This window comes from Grus americana, chromosome 1, assembly GCF_028858705.1.
Source record: "Grus americana isolate bGruAme1 chromosome 1, bGruAme1.mat, whole genome shotgun sequence".
NCBI lineage: Eukaryota > Metazoa > Chordata > Aves > Gruiformes > Gruidae > Grus > Grus americana.
The window spans coordinates 63,909,485-63,932,160 of record NC_072852.1 but is presented as its reverse complement, the minus strand read 5'-3'; the positions used below and the strand labels follow the sequence as shown (position 1 = coordinate 63,932,160).

At 42.7% G+C, this 22,676-nt stretch overlaps 1 protein-coding gene across 5 annotated transcripts in view; it reads right to left on the bottom strand.

Annotated features, from left to right (window-relative positions):
• The window catches only part of KIAA1549 (KIAA1549 ortholog), a 156,208-nt gene extending 141,814 nt beyond the window's left edge, over nucleotides 1-14,394 (bottom strand). For 2 of the 5 annotated variants that reach the window (XM_054836954.1, XM_054836936.1), the window contains exon 1: nucleotides 13,669-14,393. In XM_054836954.1, coding sequence (XP_054692929.1) covers nucleotides 13,669-13,789 — 121 coding nt within the window. In that variant the 5' untranslated portion in view covers nucleotides 13,790-14,393. Of the gene's footprint in view, nucleotides 1-13,668 lie in introns of all 5 variants that reach the window. The other 3 variants (XM_054836927.1, XM_054836963.1, XM_054836945.1) reach the window with 3 other exon arrangements.
• Nucleotides 14,395-22,676: the final 8,282 nt, after the last annotated feature.

Sequence of the window (22,676 nt, the reverse complement as noted above, 5' to 3'; positions counted from 1 at the left end):
AGTTAGAATTACTAATAAGTAATCAAGTTCAAATGAGAAAGGAGTTGCGGTTAAAATTAAGGTTTCTCAGTAGCAGAGACTGCTTAAGACCAAGGCAGTTCTAATCTAGTTGCTCCTTAACAAATTAATTTCAGAGTAGAATAGAGCTGTGGTGCCATTCTGTCAGTGGCAGCTGTGTTTTGAAAGGTTCCTGCCGCTCCCTTACGTCCCCAGATACTCATTTCTGTGCTCCAGAGGTGCCAATTCAATTGCTTTCATGACTGTGCTCCAAGTTAGAGTTTCAAGAACTATCCCATTTAAAGGGGAAAACAAAACAAACCCATAACAGTAAAAATATCCGAATAAAGTACTGTTTTAAAAATACAGCCTATACAACAACCATCCAAAAAGCTGAAGTGACAAGCTAAGACAGAAGTAACAAAAGCATCTTAAATTGGATTTTCCCCTGCACGCTTCATAAGAGGGAAAATAATTCATGTCTGGCAGGAGACTGCACTCCTGCTTTCTTCCTCCTCCCCTTTTTCCAAGTCTTCCCTTCCCCAGAAAAAAAAAAAACAAAACAACCACCTACCACCCATGCCTAACAAATTCTACTCTCCTCCTTAAGAGCTTGAAAGAGTCATACAAAGTGCAAAACCAACAAAAGCTGAAGTCACATCATTTTTTTTTGTGGTTGTCAGTAGGAAGCAAGATGGAACTCCCTGTGACTCACTCCAAGACAGAAACATAGCAAAGAGGGTAGAAATATGGGGCGAAATAAGAGGAGCACTAGGGAAAGCAAAGAATGAGAATGTTGATACATTTGTTTGAAAAAAAGAAAAATCCCAAAAAAGAATTTTCTTCCAAAAGGGGAAAAAAAGAGGAAGAAAGAGATTTGAAGTTTACTACATTAGATAAAAGAAACCATAATACCATGTTTGTGAAGTGAAATCTCTTGGTCTTGTGCCTCTATTTGAATAGGTATATATTATGAAAATTCAACATTCCAGACAAACAACATAAAACATTGAAATTAAACATGGCTGAGCTCAAAAGATTAACTTTGACTCTATTATTGTTGTGTCTTCTGATTCAATATATGTAACACTTGCCCTAAAGTGTAAAAACAGAGGAAATCTGGTGGGTTTACTTGTTTAAAATAGAAACTGATTCATGAACAGCTCACTTACCAAAGCATGATTTTTATTTAGAAATGTGCCATTTTCCATAAACACCAACAGAGAATGCTATGAGGTGGTCTGCAAGATTTTTTGGATGGAAAATAGGCTATTGATATGACTGTCAAGAGACGTCATCACAAGTCATGCTACTCTAACTCAATTACATAATCACTGAACAATTTCTGCATGAACACAAGTATTTAATAAAAAAATAAAAATCTTACACCTACCATGTTCTTTTCAAATTATCAAATGCAAAAAAATCCTGCACATTGAGAAAAACAAACCTGTTCTCCAAAAAGACTATGAACAGGAGTTTAATTATGAGACATACAAGACATTCATTGTTAACAACATATCCCATCAGCCTTGATTTACTTGTTTTGGATATTCTTTCATGAAAGTAAATCAGCAAAACACCGAAACATTCTTTTAAAATATATTGGTTTCAAACAAAACTCCTATTTCAGTATTTCCCACCTAGCTTGAGGTAACAGAGCTGCAACTTAAAAGCTCTAAATTCTTTAGACCTGCAGACACAGGATGAAATTCTTGCCTTAACAGTTTTACCTTCAACACATTTGAAGTAGCAAGGAATGCAGTGCCAGAAGTTAGAAAGGATGCTGTAATGCTATTTCTCTTACACTGTAGCAATAATTCAGGAAGTATCAACAAGCTCATGACCTTACAAAGTTTGTAGGCAAGATGAACTGTACGAAAGCACAATAAAAATATTGTAGGTTATAAAGATAGTAGTCTAATTAGACCTTTGATCATTTGGGTTCCCCATCTCATAAGCTTCCTGCAGCTCCCTATTCCTTTCATGCTGACAGACTATGTTCATACATTACAATAGAAGAAACACTTAACGAAGGCATTGTAAAGTTACCAGAGTAAACTTGTATCAGCTTACTGTATGATGTAAAGTGAGCACAACAGAAACACAACTTGAGGCAGAGGTCGCTATTAAACTTTGAGAGAGTTCATACCTGCACAGATAGTCTTTGACCCTTTATGGATTCTTCAATCATGAAAACAAACAATTTCATTTAAAGTTTTCCCTCATTTCCCAAGGGGAAACAAAACAAAACAACAACCAACCAAACCAAAACACACATTTTAATGCATTATGAGTACAAACCAGTACAACATGCCTGAGCTTATACATATGTCCCACATAAACACCTGCTGTTTTGGGTGGTTGCTTTGACTGCTCATGACAAACTATATTTAACATGCACCTGTGCTTTTCACCTGTCCTCCTCCAAATAAATCAATCCACAAGGATTGATCTTAAACACACAGAATTCCAATAGCTATCATTTTAACTAATTCACCACTTTCATTCTACTGGTAAAATTCTCATTTTTTTCCCCAAGTCTCTCAAAACTAAAAGCAATGAATCTCAAAATACATCTTCGTAAAACCTGAGTCCACTAATTCATTAGAAATGTAACTTCTGATGTATGAGAAATGGAAGTAGGAGCTTGAAGTATTCGGTCAAATCAAAATACTTACCTTTATAAAGCACGTTAACTCTTGCACCTGCATGTGGAAGATTAGGAAGAAATTCTTTACTATGAGGTGGTGAGACACTGGAACAGGTTGCCCAGAGAAGTTGTGGATGCCCCCTCCCTGGAAGTGTTCAAGGCCAGGTTGGATGGGGCTTTGGGCAACCTGGTCTAGCGGAGGGTGTCCCTGCCCATGGCAGGGGGGTTGGAACTAGATGGTCTTTGAGGTCCCTTCCACCCTAAAACATTCTATGACTCTATGATTGGAAGATGTGAAAATTATATATTTTTCTACTTTCAAAAATATCTAGAAAGCTATCTAATGTATTTACAGAGAACAAGTTTTAAATATGACCCCAAGGTTGATACTATTTAGGAATGAAAGAATTGCAGAATATTTCTGAAGTATCTTACCTAAATGACATGTATGTTTGTACTGAATACATGATACAACATAAAGTTGCATTCTGTTCTTCACGGATGTATTTTATTTAAATATAAAATACAACCAATCTCACACATCAATAGCATGGTTTAATGATGGTTTTAGCTCATTCAAGAAATACATTAAAAACTCTAATTTCAGTGTTGTTTTAGTAAATCTGAAAGAACCTCTTTAACATTAAGATTTCTAGAACTATCTCCACCTGACCTCAATGCTTAAACTTCACACACAGTAAGTAGCAGCAGTGAATGCTAAAGAATCATAAGAATTAATACTCCAGTATGGAAACTATGTTGGGTTTTGTTTCTAAGTTTCTAATGCTCCCAGGGTTTTAAGAAGATTATACTTTCAAGTGACACTGTCTACTTGGAATCCAGTCAATTTAAAAAGAAGCAAAATGGATTTACATTCATTTCACATTCCTCAGCTATCCTAATCCTTCTGACAATTTTTACAGTTTTAAGAACCTAGCTGTGGTAGAAGCAGAAAAGTAACTACTCATAGAAGAAAACAAAGTAAACAGACAAGCACAATTTATTTCCTTGAAACTTCCTTGCTTGTACTAATACTGGATAAAATATTTTATTACAAAACCTTGATTATGATGTTGATAAACATTTACGTAATTTTTTTAACCAAGTTACTATAAAAAGCATATGCACAAAAGGAAAAACTTTTTTTTTTTTTGTTCTTTCAGAGTGGAACAAATTACATCTTCTAAAAATTGAATGTCAATGGCTGGAAGCCCAAATCTGTTTCATCTTTCAGCATAAGGACAGGAAGTAAGGTCACTGTCAGCTTCTAATTGAAAACATCTTCAAACCAGACTTCTGCTCCAGATCAGGATTTTACTCGGTGACACGCAATTTCTATCTCAATATATCACACAAGCTAGCCCCAATTCAGCATTAGCTCCAGTTTTAGATACAGACATCCACTGGAGAAGTTACCTAATCAGAATCCAGTGTAGCTGATAAACAACCATCTTCCTTCTATTCAAAAAGTAATGTGATACTAGCCCAGAGAGGTCTCCTACATAAACGCTTGGAGCTTTGTCTTCAAATAATGAACTAAATCGTTGTGGCTTTGTGGTTGAACAGTGCTCACTGCAGTCTGCATACATCAGGTATAATTTATCTATAACAGAATTACGGGGCACAGGAAAAGGTGAGACGGGCTCAACATCTAATTGAGTTTACACTCAACTAGAAGGAGAATAAACAGTCCCTGCACCACCCTGCAGTAACAAACAATTGCCTTTAGATGAGGAAAGAACTTAGAGAGTATCCACAAACTAGTTCCATACACTGTTGACTGGGGAGCAAACAAAAGGAGACCCTTCTCGTCTAAGAATCGTACCAGTTTGAATTTCTTATTCAGTGAGAAAACACTCAATAGAAAATTCAGTCCAAAATGGTGTGAATTAAGAAAAAATAAGTTGAAAACAAAATCTGTAAATTGTATCAATACTACTTAAGAAAAAAACATTTTTACCTATATTGTCTACCTGTCTTATGTGACTATTTATTTTCAGGTGCATTTACAGTTCTCAAATATATCTTACCAGGCACCTAAGAGTTTTCTACTAAAACTAAGCCCAGCTACCCTTTTTGAAAATGCCCTATGCAAGTACCTCAGTTTCTTCTGTACATCTCTAGGGCAAGCTCTAAAGTGAGGACGCTCAAGTCAAATACACAGGGGAGCCACGAAAACCTCCAACTTACCAATATCAAGCAGCCCTCGTCTTACCACAAGCACTTCTCAACTAAGCCTTCCACCATCAATACCCTGATCTATATTCCCAATTTCACCCACTCCTGCAGTAGCCCCAGCACCTAGCGTTATCTTTGCCGTTCCTTATTTTAATATCCTCCTGATCGAAGATCTCGTTCTCCCTTTCTTGCTCACCCTGCCGTACCAACTGACTTCAGATAGAGGGCACAAAGACAGCTCTCCATTGCCTTGACTGTCCAGAAAAGCTTTGACAGGGCATGCTTGCTGCAGAGCTGAGTGGTACTGCACACACCTGAGTGGAGGCCAGCAAGCGCACAGCTCTGGCCAGGACATCTGTGCTGCTCTCCCAGTGGTTGCTGCTCCAGTCAGGAAACTTGGCCACTTCCCAGTCACCAGGTGGGGCGCCCGTTGTCTCTCAGCTATTGAAGAACACAAGCTTTGCGTTCTCCTTTCAACCGAGACCCCAGCTACGTGCTGCACTGGCTGGCAGTACATGCAACACAGCCAACTGAAAGATTCAGTCTAGTGCTATTTGCTCAGTCTTCCAGTTATCTTGCATCACTTAGGACCCCTTCCTTCCACCATCTCTCCCCTCCCTATGGGCAATGGTGAACCCTAAATTCTGTGCCAAGATAAACAAGTTCCCAGCTTGTCCGACTACATATTTCATAGAAATATCAATAAAGTGTTTTGAGCACTAATACTGCCTCTCCTTCCACCCCACCTGTTAGACATACAAATGCTAATAATTCAGTTGATGAATAGACATGCAGAATCACATCCACACTGTTTACTTGTACCTGTCCTCTCAGTGATAATCTATACTGTATTATAAAATGCTTAAGAAACTGAACTTGCACAGAGACTAACTTAAATTAGTGTGTTCCTCACACCTGTTATTACCAAGGATAAAGTCACTATAGCAAGGATTAGAAAATATTCTTTGAAATCTTACAAAACTGTTAAGCTTAAAATCAATCATTCAGAAGTTAGGAAGTATAATTACTAAGGCTACCTATGAAATCCCAATTCAGATTTTCACTGCAGAAACATTATGACACAGTATTTAACTATACAATCACAGATTGTTTCTTCACTTGAAGAGCACACCAAAGTTTTCAGTAATGAACACATATTGGCCTCAATGTTGCACATCTGCACATAAATTACAGTATTTGTAGAATCTCACAAAAACAGAATTGCAAAACATTTCAGGACGTCATCTACTCCATCCTTCTACACCACTGTGGAATCACTGTTGCAATCCACTTCTGTTAGATCATTACACAAGCTGTTCTTACAACTCTGGTGACAGATTACATTATTGCCCCAAACCATGTATTTCAGGGTTTCATTATCCCCGCTGTTAGAAAGATCAGCAGTTAGAAAACCTGTCTTGTTCACTGCAATTCAAGTCTCATACTTCTTTTCTTACTCAAGTGTAATAAACAGTTGTTTATGTTATCTTTGTATTTATCTTTTACATGTTTGAATAAAGTCCTGTTCACCTGTTTTTTTGTTCTAATTAGGCAACCCGAATACTTTTGCAATCTGAACTATCTCCAGTAGCCTGTTTCTTCCTTGAAGGACAAGGTGCCATACTGGACACAGCATTCCAGCTGGAGCTCTTCTGTCACTGAAGAGAATCAATGAGTTACTACACAGGATATGCCAAAGACCATAACCCGTGTGTTCATGAGATCCAGCAACACCGTGATACGGTTGAATCAACATTCTGCTTGTGATCCATGATAAACACCAGATCTCTTCACACAGCACTGTTACGTTGCCTATTCCCCATCCTACGGCTGTACAGGTTTTCAACCCCTTCAGTATGATACTGTTATGTAGTTTCCTTACTAACAAGCATCTGGATTTTCAGGCCCCTCCCTCACTGTGTTTCCAGTATTCCTCCCTCCTCCTCCCCTTACTTGCCGGTGAATTTTAGCCTCTTACATCTATTTCAAGCCACAAGACCAGACAGCTAAAGCCAATTCAAAATTCCATACAGGGAATTAATTCACAGAAGAGAAGCCTCTCTAAATCAGAGGGGAGAATGGAAGAGGACTAAAAGGATTAGAAAACAGTTTGCGCATGAAGAACAAGCAGGTAGGGAGTGTAGGCTGAAACTGCTAAAACTGAAAGTGAGCAACAAACATCAGCAACCATAGAGTTGAGTTGTTTATGAAGATTTTATTTAAAAAAAAAGAAACAAAATCCTACTACACTTTGATACAGCATAGTACATCTCTCACTACAGAAGTCTTAATATGGTAAGTGTATACTGTTACACCAGCATCTGTTACTTTCTATTTGCTTACAAACAGTTTATTTCTTAGACTTCTCTTCTGTGGATTCAAGTTCGGTAGACTGGTTTTATCCACTGGATCTTTCCTGTTCTAAAGACAAAAGTCTTTGGCTCTCTGATGAACTTTTCTATTGTGCTCACTGTTATTGCATCTGAACATTTTATACTATTTTGAAAATCAAACAAATTACATTTTACAAATGGTGAATCTAAGAAACAAGGTCAAATTCCAAGTGCCTGATCTGAAACAGTAATAAGTATTTAGAATTACAGGCAAAACATCTATTCAAGAAGAGCTCCCCTTGACTTCTTTGGCAGCTGCTAGCACTCAGCATTTCTGCAACACAGATCCCAGAGGTCTCATGTCCAGTAAATGAGGAACACACAGCTAGTCACCACCTGTGGGAAGCTCGGTTTAAGCAACTTGCTCACATCACTGAAACTCTGCAACAGCAACACAATTCAATTGTCTAGGACAGCATTTAATTACATTAACAGTGAAACCTTTATTGAAACTCCCCTGTCCCCCACCTCATTCATTTCTCACCTTCCAACATCTGCTACAAAAGGAGCAAGAGTCCTATAGATAACTTCATTTGGTATCCGACACCCAGTTGTTCTCAGAGCAGTTTTGTACACTGAATGCAATGAGGGTCTTGTCTGCATGTGGGTATATGTATTTACAGATATTAATGTGCAGGTGCCTAGATAGCTACAAATATTATCTATATGGATATACACTTTGTGATCATGTGAGCATAGTTGTACCATAACTTATAGGCATAGGAGTAGTTTAAAACTGCACAGGTTATTGTAACGTCAATATTTCTAACTTGTTGATTTTTGCCTTTGCAGTCTTCATATGCTGCTACAATTTCTGTGGAAGAAATGTTTCAGTTTTTAAAACAAACTCTGAAAAACACTTCTGTCACAAGGCTGTAACATGCACATTCACGAAATGTTCAAGCAGTAGCAGCAGATTATCATGCTCCTGGCTGAGAGGAGGAAAGGGCCAACACTGAAGCCCTCGGTTCTGTGCCAAATTCTGGAGAAAGTGTCCCAGAGCAGCAGGCACACACCTCTCTGTTCCTAAATGCCAAGTTTGATGCTTTCGGCCATATTTCTTCCAGTCTTGTCCCAGTCCCATATCTTCCCTACTTCTGATTCCTCCCTTCAATGCTATTTTTTGGAGTTTTATTTTCCTTTTTTAAACCAAGTCCATCTGTGTTTCCCAGTGTGCTCATCCTACTACCAGGCTGCACTGCTTATTTCTTCTAGAATTAATTTCTATATTACAGTTTCCCTCATCCACAGACCTATTTCCCACTCCTGACCTAATGTCTTGCCTCCTAGTTTTTGTGCCCTGCCAGTTCCAGTTTCTTTTGTCTCACAAACCCTCTTGCAATTTGCGTGTCTCTTCCCCTCCTACTCCTACAACTCCCAGGTTTCTGCACATATCTCATCAATGATCAGCACAGTGACCAAAAAAGATCTGCAGACCCTTCTCTTACTCCTGCTGCTTAACTAAATCTAAGTCCCATGCTGGCTCCTTCTAAAAGCCTTCTCTCTGTTTTCCCTCTTGGGCCAAATGCAAGCAAGTAACCACCACACAACACTGCACCAGAAGGTAGATGCCTGTGTTGCCCTAAAGAAAGTAAAGCATTCCATTACACAGCACAGACACAGCCTTAAACACAAGGCAGGCAGGTGCCAGTTCTCAGTCCTAAAGCTCAATCCAGTCCCACTTCTGGAGCAGTTTAAATAGACTTTCACAGCGAAGTCCAATCTTTCACATATTATTTTGCGCTATGGGAAGCACGCTTAGTACATCTGCCCAGGTGGCACATATACCCCCGGTCAGTACTAATAGGTAGGTGAGGTTCCATGAGAATAGAATATATCCAGGTTTTAGCAGACAAAAACATGCATCATCTCTATTCATAGCCATGTGTGCCAAAATTCAGTTGTTACAAGCTTTTGAAAAAAATCACTTTCAAAGCAGCAGCAGAGAAAACATCCCCTTCAGAGCAGATCCAATCCGCCAAAGTTTAACTGCATGCTCCAAAGCATAAGGGTATTAAAGCTGTTCAGAAAAGAAGCTGGCAGAACTCAAAGCAGAAACCATTGTTTTCCTCTTGCCTCAACATCAGAAGTAGCTGAACTCTTTCAAATGACATTTTGCAAAGAAAAAAAAAGCTTCAGGCTATAGCAAAATGCACAATTTATAAAATTTCAGTTGAAATAGGTAAGTTTGTTCTCAACTCGACTGCAAAGCAGTAATATTTCTTACAAATATCTTACAACATCTTACAGCTTTAATAAGAGCAAGCACAATCAGCCCAGTCTACCAGTTTCCAGTATTTCATCTGTGCATTTTACCTGCAATTAATTACATTGATATAATCGGTGACATGACTACTGAGGGTCAGTTGTATCTTTTCCTCATCTCGTGTGTTAGGAAGAAGATACCACTAATCCATTGCTCTTATGAAAGATTTTCCCTCAGTCTTCCAAAACAGTTGTCTCCAATACCATTAACAGCTGAAAATACAGCACATATAGGGAATGTCAATCACATTTGTTACTGCACTCACATATGTTTAGCAACCAGTAAAGCACAGAAATATATGACTTTTAAAGGGATAAAAAAAAAAAGACATCATATCATGCAACTCCAGAGTGCAGAACTGGCTGTACTGACAAGGACTTTGTGAAAATGTGGTTCTTATACATAAGCCAAAACAATAAATTAAGTCTGCATTGTTCATTTAATGCTACCATTTGACTTAACTTTGGGGTTCTAAGACAAAATTTAAAAGACAACTTGTGCTATTTTCCCTATGGCTTTTCACTTATACATAGGTTCCCACGACACACTCTATTTAATAACTCTTAGTGCAATTAGTGTTATTCATACTGTATGCCACAATGGGCCAGGCTGGAGACACACTAGTAGTTAAGGACATCATCTATAATAACTCTTACGCAATTAGTGTTATTCATACTGCATGCCACAATGGGCAAGGCTGCAGACTGACTGGTAGTTGAGGACATCATCCATAAACAGATTTAGTTTCAAATGAAGGAAAGCCATGTCTCCCACTGCTCAAGTGAGACTCTATTATTAAGAAGCCTATTCTGCTTCACTTCTCTCCCAAGCAACTCCACACACACACATTCCGAATTGAGAAATAAGAACTGGGTTGTCAGAACCTGCCATTTATCACAATCATCAGCTTCCCAAGACCTCTTGGAAAAGATTTGTGCTGCAGCAAAAATCACTGCTCTTTAATGTGTCCAGTGCCTGAAATCTATTACTCAAGGTAGGCCAAAGCTGTTAAAGCCTACTTTGTTAAAGGCAAGCTATATTTCAAGTCCCAGCCCTGCCCAAGAAATCTAAGACCTTGCTTCACAGAAAACAAATGCCACTCACAAAACGGACACAACTGAACAAAAAGCTGCACTGGCCACTAGCTTGTTTAGCATTGTAACTTCTTGAAAGAACATGCAAACAAAAAGCACATTTCCTCTGGCAAGACTACAAGTGTAGCTTGTAGACACGAGGCTGAAATAAATAAAGCAAGCTCAGCAGAGAAAGCAGTCTTAAAGGGAATCCTCCAACCATATGGGTCTTCTGTGAAAATTAACTAGAAGCAAGCTTGACAAGCTGAACTGGCCACAAGAGACATGATGCCAACTCAAGTGTCTGCAACACACTCATGCAATTAAGTTGAATAAACAAAATTCTGCAACTGTCCCATAAGGCAGCTACATCTGATTCCTTGCCTGACCTCCACAGCTTGTCTTTGGTCCTTGCATCTCTGAGGAGACTCACTTTTCCAAGTCTGGCTCATAGCGCTCTCTCCCATGAAAACCACGCAGCAAGACAAGATAAATCCTCCTGATTGTCAGTGAGGGAGCTGCACAGATTGTGCAATGGAACAAAAGCAAAAACACAGCCTGGGCTGAGCAGCAAGACATTCTCAGAGCCTGACCAAAGCCCTAGTACACAGAGGTGCCCAAATGCATACATACCTACAGCACACTAGCAGCCTATCAACATACTACAAGTTCAGCATCTGCTTAATTGTGGAAGCTGAAGCCCTGATTCAGCAACATGTGACTTCAGTGGGAGCTGGGTCAAGCATTCCAAAATCCAAGTTGATTTACTACTAAATTTTCTTAAATACTGACATTCGCTTTGCTATTTCAACTGCAAGCAAGTGGCTCTAACAGCCATTCCACTCCTACTGTATGCCTCTTCTGCTTAACTCAAAGCTGCAAGTTTGCTCTTGCTGTTCCTAAACTGGTGAAGACCAAATGGCACTGAAAAGCAAATGAACTGCACCCAAGAGAGAGAATCAGGGAGTTGTATATCTGTTGAGCAATTAAGTGAATGTTGTCAAAGCCTACTACATATGACCAGTACACATCTCTTCTGTTTCACACCACCCATTATATCATCAAAACATTTCAAGGCTAAAGAAAAGATTAGGATAAAGGCTGTGTCCAATTTTTTTTTAAACATTATGCACCCAAGACAGAGAAATCAGATTCCTGTCATGCTTTTTAATAAAGCATTTCACCCTAACTGAAAAGGAACAAAATATTCTTGATCTCTGCAACCTGCAGTCTTTAAATCTCTGCGATCAATGGACCACTTCTAAGATGTCTACAAAAAGCATCCTCTGAAAAGCCAGTTTGCTCTTAGTATACTAAAGTTCATTGTACATGATTCACATGCCCAGTGGAAAGAGAAAACGTAGAGGACTCGCAAATCAAAACAGCTTGACTGCTCCTGCCCTAGACTGAGCAGGAAGGCATCGCTTTGGGTGAGATCTGCTGTCTCCAAGCAGCCCAAGCACTGGCTAAGTTACATAATATTTCTACTGCTGTTTTTAAGTTACACAAGAACACACAGCAATCACACAAAAGTTTACAGAAATCCACAGCAATGTTTAACAACTACTAAGTATCAGACAAACGATTAAACAAAAGCCTTCACTGAGTTACTATGAATATCTAGGAAAAGAAACCCAGCCATTCTATTAACCTGAGGCAAAAAAAACCCCAAGCAAGTCTCCAACTTATGAAACTACTGCTTTGCCTTCTCCTATTTGTATGCAAAGTCTGCTCTATTTAAGAAAAAGAATCTCTGAATCTTACTAGAAATTATCAACTTTCACATAGGCTGGAAAGCCAACAAGAGATGTTCCATACAAAGGGAACTGGAGAAGAGGATAACTTCCCTGAAAAACTAACCAGTCACCACCAAAACACGAACTACTTCCTGAAGTGGAAATACAGCATTATTAAAAAGATAAGTATGTTTTATAACACCAAGGCTTCTTAAGCACCTAGCAATAATAACCACGATTCTCGTGTTTAAATAAAAGAGTCAACACTAGTTGGTCTACTTCATGAAATAGTTTAATGCAGGTTCTTATCACTTCTTATCACCTATCAACAACTTATTGATGTTCATAATAATGTATTACTTTACACCTGTTATTTATCTAAGAAAACTTATCAACAACTTATTGATGTTGATAAAAATGTATTACTTTATACCTGTTATCTGTCTAAGAAAACCAACAGTCACAGCAAAATTGTTCCTTTCTATGAAATGGTAGTTGTTGAATTTTTAATTTTCTTTTTTAAAGTATTGAAGGTGAACCAAAAAGTGCTACAGGAGCAGAACCAAATGAGACATCTTTGTGATTAAATTGTCTGCTTAACTACAGACTAATTTTGATGTCTAGACCCACTAGGTAAAAGAAGAGACAAAAAAGGGAGTCACCGATTCCTGGCTATTTTGAAATACCTACTGACCACACCACCCTCTGCAGCCCGAACAGTTCTCTCCACACACCAGTCAGGGCACGGCTGTGCTTGGAGCACTGTTTCACGTTTCGAGGGGCTCTGATGTCTCCCAACTTGAAAGGCGAAGGAGAACCAGGCTGCCCTGCACCCCGCAGGTGCTACCACCGCCTGACAGGCGACACCCCCAAACGCCTCGGGCACTCCGAGAGCCGCAGGCGGGGGAGAGGGGAGCGGACGCTGGGACTCCGACTCCGGGAGACCACCGGCTCGCAGAGGACATCCCCCACACCAGAAACACCAGGTCCCCCAAGAGGTCCGGGACGGCGCTGCCACCAACATCCCTCCCCACATCGGTTCTCTCCTTCGCTTTCACGGAACGGGTCCCAGCCCCCCCTCCCGCGCGTCGGAGCTGCCCACGGCCCCACGCCAGAGCGGACGCGGTTTGGCTGCAAACAATGCGCGCGTTTTCTGGCGGAGCTCCCCAGCAGCGCCGCGCGCAGAGGCGGCCCCCGCCCGCCGCATTGTTACCGGCGCTGCCTCCCCCCGCACGCGCCCGTTAACGGACGCTAGCGCGCGTGGAGACCTACCCTCAGCAGCGGCAGCCGACCCCCCCCCTCACAGCCCGGCCCCGGCCTGGCACACCTGCCGCCGCCCGGCCGGCCCCGCGGGCCCCCTTTGTTCCCTTACCTGCGGCGGGCGAGCCCCGCAGCGCCGGCACGGCGAGTAGCAGCGGCAGCAGGGCGGGCAGCGCCGGCCGCCACCACGCCGCGGCCGCCGAGGCCACCACGAAGCGTGTCATCCCCTCCATGGCACGGCACGCCGCGGCCCGGCGTCAAGTCATCGCGGCGCCCCGCGTCCCCCCCGCGGGCTGAAAGGGCTGGGCGGGCTCGGCTGCTCCTCCCGGGCGCATCCACCGCCGGCGGGGCTGGGACGCCCGGGGGCGGGGGGCCTCCGCAGCCCCCCCTCCCCACGCCCACCCCGTGAGGGGTGTTCACGGGGGCAGCGGCGCCAGCCGCCTCCCAGAAGCGGCGGGGCGGGAGCGGGGCAGCGGCGCCCCACGGGGCCCGCAAGCAGTTCGGCTCGGGCCCCGGGCGGGGAGGCGGAGGGGAAGCCCCCGCGCTGCGGGGCAGCGGGGCTCCTCAGCCGACCGCGGCGCTCACCCGGGCGGCTACGGCCCTTCACGTGGGAGGCGGCGGCAGCCCCGGCCCGGCCGCCCGGCGCTCGCTGGTTTCCTCCCTCCTTCTCTCACTCGCCCGCCGGCGACGCGCTAACCCCGGCGGAGGCCAGCCCGCGGCGGCGGCGAGCGCAGCGGGGCCGCCCGCCACCTGCGCGCGCCCCGCCGTCCGCGTCTGCGCGGGGGCGCGCCCGCCCCGCCCCCTCCGCCCCGCGCGGGCGGAGGCGGGGGCGGTGGGGAAGGGAGGAGCCAAGGCCCCCGCCCCGCTCCCCAGAGGGAGGTGTGAGGGATCGGGGCGGTGCGGCGTCAGCAGGCCCCGCCCCCGCCCGTGGCCGGCCCGCGGGCCCCCGCCGCCCCTCCCTCCCTCCCGCCGCACTCCTCCTCACTGGTGACCTCGTGCCTCGCCCCGCTGCACGGGGAGGGCGTCACCCAACGGCCGCCTCCCTCAGGGCCCGATTAGTTTCTCGGTGGCTCCCGGTACCTGCTCCCTGACGGGGGAGGCCCCAGGGCCCGCTGCTGGTTTGCATGGGGCACCCTTGTTTCGTGACTGCGCTCTCCCATGGCGGAGCGAGGCCTGGAGGTTGGTGGCCCCGTCCCTCAGCCTGCTGGCCAGGCCGAGTGGTGGCCCCGGACAGGCCCTTGCTTCCCACGGGCTGTGGGGGGAGTTTTGGGGGCTAAAACAATGAATGTCCAAGCGGAAAAGGAGAAGGCGCAGCAATGAGGGCATAGCTACGTGGCAGGACATCCACGCAGCATTAGTGTTGCTCTAGGGGACAGCGGGCACAAAGACTGGGGGGACCCTTTCACCACAGGGCTCCCCCAGGAGCACAGAGGAGTCCAGCAGTCACCGAGGAGCATCAGCGACAGCTGGGAAAAGGTCCCACAGCAAAGAAGAGCTGGGCTCGCCTAGTTTCTAGCTGCACTGGCAATAAAACAGGCTAGCGGTACATCAGGGGACTTCCCAATGCTGTTCTCGGATCCCATCGGTCACAAGAGGTACATGTCACTCCCAGAGAAGGATGGAGGGAGCGAAGGATTCATTTTGCTGACATACAGAAATAAAGCAATACCCATAAGCTTTAGCTGTACATCACACAATGCACAGCACAACATCGTATCACACAGCCAGCAAAGGAAAATCATGCACGGCAGATCCTTGGCAATGTAAATAATCAAAACTGAAATCAACCGAACTACCTCAGCTGAAGATGTGGCTCAGTATAGACAGGCCGAGTCAGGGAAGGGTGTGAAATCTGAAAAATCTACTGGTTTTAGGTTAGACATTTTCGGGGTCAAAAAGTCCATGGATGTCCTGTCTTTGGCAAGGTATCAAAGGCAATCACGATGATGAGTACTTCAGGCCTTCTAGCACAAGACCTATACTTTCATTCTAAAAGTCTCGGTCTGTACAATGTAATTTTCTTTCATTTGGTACAGCGGAGAGATGTTTCACAGAAAATTTCATGGGTGATTACAACCTATATCTTAAAATGAAACTAAAAATCTAAGCTATAACATCCTATGCAAAGATGTTAGACATTGCAAAAAGAAGACCACAGTGGGACAAAAAAAACACCTAGTTTTTGTAACATCTAACAAAAAACAAATAGAGAAAAACTTGCATAACACTTTTTTTTTTAACCAGAGCAAATAAAAAAAAAATATCAGAGCCTGGGGATTGTTTCTGTTATATTAAATTGCTGATAGAGAGAAGTATGTCTTTGATATTCCTTTTTATTTCCTAAAAGATTGAGATATCTGTTTCCCAGAACCCATTAGGAATCGAACAGCTAATTTTTTGAGGTTTTTCTAGTTTCCAGTCCCCTGAAAACAGCTTAGCTCAAAAGAGCGCTCTTTAGCCTTTTTTTATAACTAGGTACCCACCATTTGTGGATACGTGCCATGTCAGGTACTTCCTTGCTGCCATCACCTCTCTCAGTTTCTCTCGTCCTTCCCAACCTCTGTTGCAGATCTGCAGTGCCAGCTAAACAATAGCCACCAAAAGCTTAAACCCCCCCACTTCATTCCAATATGCCTTCATTGTAAGCAGCGGTGTGCACCCATGTTTGGCATTGAGGCGTGCAGTTACATATTCTTTCTGTTTGCAAAATGTGGTTTTCCTTTTCTTTTAATAAGCTCGTCCTCAGAAGTACTCATTAAGTGAATAGGAATCCATCCTTGCTTCAGATTCAGTGGAAGCTTTGGCAGTTAAGACCCTTGAAATACTTAATTTCAAAACATATTTCAGATGCTGCCTGTCATCTCCTTCGCTGAAAGATTCCATATTACTTCATTGTCCTATCAGTGCCTCTAGTAACAGAGCATGTAAGGTGCCTGTAGTAGATTTCAGATTGCCTGTAGATAACTTGTTTCACCAAGACCCAAAGGTAACTTCCCAGACTAAAGTGTGAGACAACTTTTCTCACATTTCTGAGATGTTATCCATAATGAAATCCACCGCAACTGCTAACTCATTCACTGTCTCAGCTAACACAATTTCCTGCTCCAGTTCCCAGAGTTCAGTTCATGAAAATAATCTTCCTATCTTGTGTTTGGGTTCATGTTCCCAGTTTCAGTGTCTGTTGAGACCAAACTGGTATTTATGTTACTTCCCTGCTTCCTGGGCTAATTTAAGAACTGTCACATTTGATCGCATATTCTCTATTTCCTTGCAATTTCACACGTTCCACCAGACACCTCCAAATTAAACTCCCGTTGTTAAATAACAACCAGCATTGAAAGAGTAGCTGTGAGGCAGCTACCTGTTATGCTACAGTTCACCCTCTGGTTTGGTCTGCTGTATCCGGGAGGTGTGAAGGAATTTCACTGGCCACATATGATCCTCTGTCCTGCTTAACCACCTCTTTCACTGGGAGCCATACTTTGGGGTGATACTTTTCCAACTGTAGCTCTTACTCCCCTCAGTGACTGGCTTAACTTTAGTACCTTTGTACTCCTGTTTTGTGTTCACATTGAATTTAGTATCTTTGTACTCTTGTTTAGTTCCTTTAATCCTTTTTTCAGTCCTCTTAGTCCCCCTTTTTCCTGGAAAGCCTCATTGTATGTGACAACCTGATGGACATTTACTTCACCCATTTATCTTGATTACACAATCATAGAATAGCTTGGGTTGGAAGGGACCTTTAAAAACCATCTAGTCCAACTCCCCTGCAGGGAGCAGGGACATCTTCAACTAGAGCAGGTTGCTCAGAGACCCGTCCAACCTGACCTTGCATGTTTCCAGGGATGGGGCATCTACCAGTTCTGAGCAACCTGTTCCAGTGCTTCACCACCCTCGTAAAAAATTTCTTCCTTATATCTAGTCTAAGTCTACCCTTTTTTAGTTTAAAACCATTACCCCTTGTCCTATCACAACAGGCCCTGCTAAGAAGTTTGTCCCCATCTTTCTTATAGGCCACCTTTAAGTACTGAAAAGCTGCAGTATCTCCCTGGAGCCTTCTCTTCTCCAGGCTGAACAACCTCTCAGCCTGTCTTCATAGGAGAGGTGCTCCAGCCCTCTGATCAGCTTTGTGGCCCTCCTCTGGACTCGCTCCAACAGCTCAATGTCTGTCTTGTACTGGGGCCCCCAGAGCTGGACGCAGTACTCCAGGTGGTGTCTCACAAGAGCGGAGTAGAGGGGCAGAATCACCTCCCTCGACCTGCTGGTCACGCTGCTTTTGATGCAGCCCAGGATACAGTTGGCCTTCTGGGCTGCGAGCGCACACTGCCGGCTCCTGTCCAGCTTTTCATCCACCAGTATGAAAGTCCTTCTCCTCAGGGCTGCTCTCAATCCCTTCATCCCCCACCCTGTATTGATACTGGGGATTGCCCTGACCCAGGTGCAGGACCTTGCACTTGGCCTTGTTGAACCTCATGAGGTTCACAGGGGCCCACTTCTCAAGCTTATCCAGGTGCCTCTGGATGGCATCCCCTCCCTCAGGCGTGTCAACTGCACCACTCAGCTTGGCGTCATGTGCAAACTTGCTGAGTGTGCACTCAATTTTATGACCAACTACAGGTTTTTTCCTCCAGCTTTCCTTTATATAGCCTTCAGCTATTTCGTCAGTATACTTCTCCTCATCTACCAGAAAGTCCTGAGTACAGCAGGAACCCTAACAAAGGACAGTTATAGGGTTTTTTTGTTACAGCTTCCAGAAGGTCTCAGCCTGTACTTCTCTTTGTGCTTTCCTCAGGACTTCTACAGGCTGTGCCAGTGCACCCTCACCACCTTCTCTCTCTCTGGTCCTTTTCACCTATTGCAGATGCACAGATAAAAGGTGCTACAGAATATTCAGCAAGAATTTCACTCAGATATCCCTTGAAGGAATGACGTGCTGGCATTTGTGGTGGAGGCTATGTTTTTCCTTGCCCTTTGGAACAGCAAAAAAACCTCCACCACCTTATATGCTTCTAACAAGTATCTTAAGTCAAGAATGACAGTTATTTATAATAACAACATTTAAAAAAAAATCTATAGGAGAATTTAGTTTCCACTAAAACAGAAATTGGGGGGTGGAGGGGGGGGACGACCAGCAAATTTTGCTAGGACATTAGTACAGGCCGGAAATCCTGGAATCTGTGGCTCTCACAGGCTTCCCTACATTGTCACTCGCAAACTCACAAAGTGAAACTAGCTATAATTTTAGCTACATTTTACTCTGCAGCTTGTAAATGCATTCATTACAAGAAGTAACTGAGTTGTAAGGTAAGAAATTCTCCTTCCTATGGCACACCACTGTGGTCTGTGGTAGTACAGATCAGAATATTAGCTCCCCCTGCTTAAGGGGAGAGTAGAAGTTATCTCTTGTAACAGCGTGGCTCACAAGGGTTATTTACTTACTGCTGAATGACTTCCCATTGCATACACACCAGGAAGTTTTTGACATTACTGAGCTTTCCACTACAGTGATGGCTACTCTGATTTATCACTGGGGCAAGACTGAGGATGCAAAAAAATCAAAGGCTATGCAAAGCATGATTAGATTAATGGTGACAGGCTCCACCTGGAAACTGAGAGCTTGTTTTATGAAGGATGTAAAAGGAAAAAAAAAAACCAAACTGCAACATTTTGGATAGAAACCTCACCAGTGACCGCACACGGGGACATTTGGAAGCTGCAATGTCAGCAGTGCAAGTGAGCACCCATGCTGCAATGACAGAAACAAGAGCGTCCTCAGAAGGCTCTTCGTGGAAGTGCTCATTTCTTCTTGCCCAGGTATGAAATGAGACCCTCTTACAAAACTGAAAGTACTTTCCAATCATCTTGCTTTTCATAGAGTATGTAATACCCAAATCTGGAAACCTGTTTCTCAAAACTGCACATCAAAACACCAGTTCAGAGATACTGAAGTGAATTGGAGACTATCAACATTATTTCCAATGGAACCAGACAACTGCTCAGTAATTTAACTTTCAGTTATTACTGGTTTGGGAGTCAGTGACCAGAGCTGCTGAAGATATTTTTTGCTTTAGTGAACAATATTTACATTAAAAAACCAAACCAAAACAAAACAAAAAAAACCCCAAGAAAACCCCAAAAACCCCCACTCTACCCAGAGATTTTTTTCTCCTGGTCTTTTGCTGTTGCTGAAATTTGTGAAGAAACAGATTTTTTGGTGAACATTTACAATTTTGCTGAACTGCCTGTTGAAAAAATGTGCAAAAAGGGAGGTGTTCTAGCTTGGCTTTGTGAAGACCTTCAGACAGTTCATTAGGCTATTCCCAATGTTCTCAGATATACAACTTTCTTACCAACACTTGTGTCTAAAGGAACAGAATGTTTTGTTGTTTTTGTTGTTTTGGTTTTTTTTTTTCATTACGGTATTTCTTTTACTCTCTGCAAAACTGCACACTATGGAAAGTTGCATGGTATGTGACATAAAAAAGACTCAAACCATTTACAGATCAATACAGTCCAATCTACTGTGCACTGCCATTCTATTTCTGAACTCTCATACTTTGCTTGATCCAAACTTGTGCTCTAGGTTACTTCTGCCCTGCTCTTTTGAACTATGTGATGAAGTACAGTAGCAAGAGCTGCTGGCACCAGAAGAGAAAAGAGCCAACTTCAGAAGGCCAGACTAGCAAAACAGAACAGTTTTGTTCTAGAAAGTACAGGGAAGGTACTAGAAAGTATGCTTTCCAGGTTAAAAAGTGAAAGAAAAAAACCAAACTTCATTAGTATAAATTTTTGTATAATTTTGTAAATTAGTATAAATTTTTGTACTGCTGTAGCTTAACAAGACTGTCCTTTATGGTCTCATGCTGTAACTGTGTCAAATGCAATATTGGGAACTGGCACCAGGAACGCCCACACAAATACCAGATTGTTCCTATGTGAAAAAGGCAAGAGATGCATGCATGCTGTGTTTTCAATTCTGAGCTTCAAAGCTGGAGAAATATATGGAGGTAACTCAGAGAAATAGCCTTTTATAAAAAATGTAGAGGTGTAGTAAATGTCTTTCTTCCACATTTTCCACTACAGATTTCATGGAGACATTAGAGAGACTGGCCAAGTGCATCTCTATTTTGCTGAAAGGCTTGTCATCTTTTTGCAAATACCTCGGGCAGCCTGTTTAATCCAGTTCCTGGACTTCTGGCATTGGGTCTGCAACAAATGTCTCTGATATACAGCTTCTTACAACTTTTCCTAAGAATGATTACTCTGATTGCCTCCTCTGACTCCTTCACTTTCACCACCTGCCAAAACCTTTTACCTCAAATTCCTGTCTCTTCAGTTCTTCTGAGGCAACGCATTAGAATAAACGGGCTTAGTGCTTTTCCTCCAGTGGAGAGGTATGTAGTTCTCTGAACCTGTAGTCTTTTTTCCTTCATATCTGCAACCAATCCTGATCTTAACCATCCCATTTTGTTCATAAAATATAATTTTATAACACATAGACATACCATAGTCAGAAATTATTGCACCGCAGACGTATTTTGCTCTATCGAACTATCCTTCATCCTTATACACCGAGCAACTTAAAATAATTCCATCTATACTTGGCTAACTTACCACATTAAAAATAAAGTGTTTCAAGCTACTATAGCATTGATTGTGACAGCGTTTAGATTATTTCTCTGCGTTACGGAATGACACACAAAAAATAAGCAAGCCAGATTCTGTCTGTTGTAGTTTTGGAACTTAAGAGAAGTAAATTCCAAGTACAGTGAATTTACTATAAAATATCCTTGGTAATCCCATCTTAAACAGAGTGTTCACTGAAAAGGTCACTTACATGTACATCCTCCCACAAAACAGAATCAACAAACCTTCCTGCCACTTTATGCAATGTCAATAAATACTTCCAAAAAATATCCAGACCTTGCAAAATCTTCCCCCACATGTTTCCAATCATCACTTCATAATTCAGGGTACATCTCCCATTCCGGAAACCATTTGGACTTCATATAAAAAGATAAGGCTTCCTCCTGTCTGGCCCAGATATAGTTTATACCAAAGATTAATCAAATGCTATCCTAATTTATATAATGAACAAGGCAGATCAGTAGGTTTTGCAGGCTCCAGGATCAGTGTTTTTTGGAAAGTAAGAATAACTGAATCAGGCAATCAGTAGATGCTTTGCCAGGTTTTAGAAGGAGCAGCTGGAATGAACACTTTCAAAATCTTGCCCATGACATTCACCTCTAGTGAGCTTTTGCTCCTGCTGACAGATGATAGTAGCTTGATCTTCCCGAGATAAATGCTTTAACAGCCTTTTTTCTTTCCCTCAAATCTACTTTGGTTTCCTACTGCTAATAGTTTCTGGTCCCTCTAGAAGTTACAACCTCAGGCTCCCTCCCATTCAATACCTGTCACAAAATACCTATACTTCTGTTCTCTACTCTTTTTTCTTCATTCACATTTGTCTTCCTACAGTCTTCCTGCCGTTATGTCACCATAAAGACCTTTTCTCCCCATGCTGCTTCCCTATCTCTCAGTGAAATGTCACCATCCAGATCTCTGTAAAGCAAGAAACTTACTTTATATGACTTGAGGCCCAAATTGTATGATTCCTAAACCATGTTTCACATTTTTTTCCTTCAACCAGCGTTGTCTCCCACTGAACACCCTTGTTTAGCATTGAACGCTGCAGTCGGAGCGATGTGCAACTTCTCGCTACTTTCATTACTTTTTTTCTTTTCTGAAAGCAGAGTTTACCAACCCTGCCTGCAAACCAGGGCCTCGATGTATCGAACACAACAGACACAGAACAAAGCAAGCCAGAAAAGATACTCCTTGTTTCTCTCCACTAAATGGCCAAAGTACAAATCCCGGATTTGGAGCCGGTTCATTCAGCTTTGCCTCAGGGATATTTGCACCATGGTGTGTCCCAGTGCAGGTGCGCCTTAAGTAAACTTTAAAAGACCATTGTACAGACTTGTGACAGACAGGCATAATAGAGAAACATAAACCACTTGAAAAGCCTTAACTGTCAAGAAAAAAAAAAAGAATTTTTTAAGGGCAATGTTTGAAAGAGAAATAATTTAATCCATAAAAGGCAAACCTGAGTCAGAACCT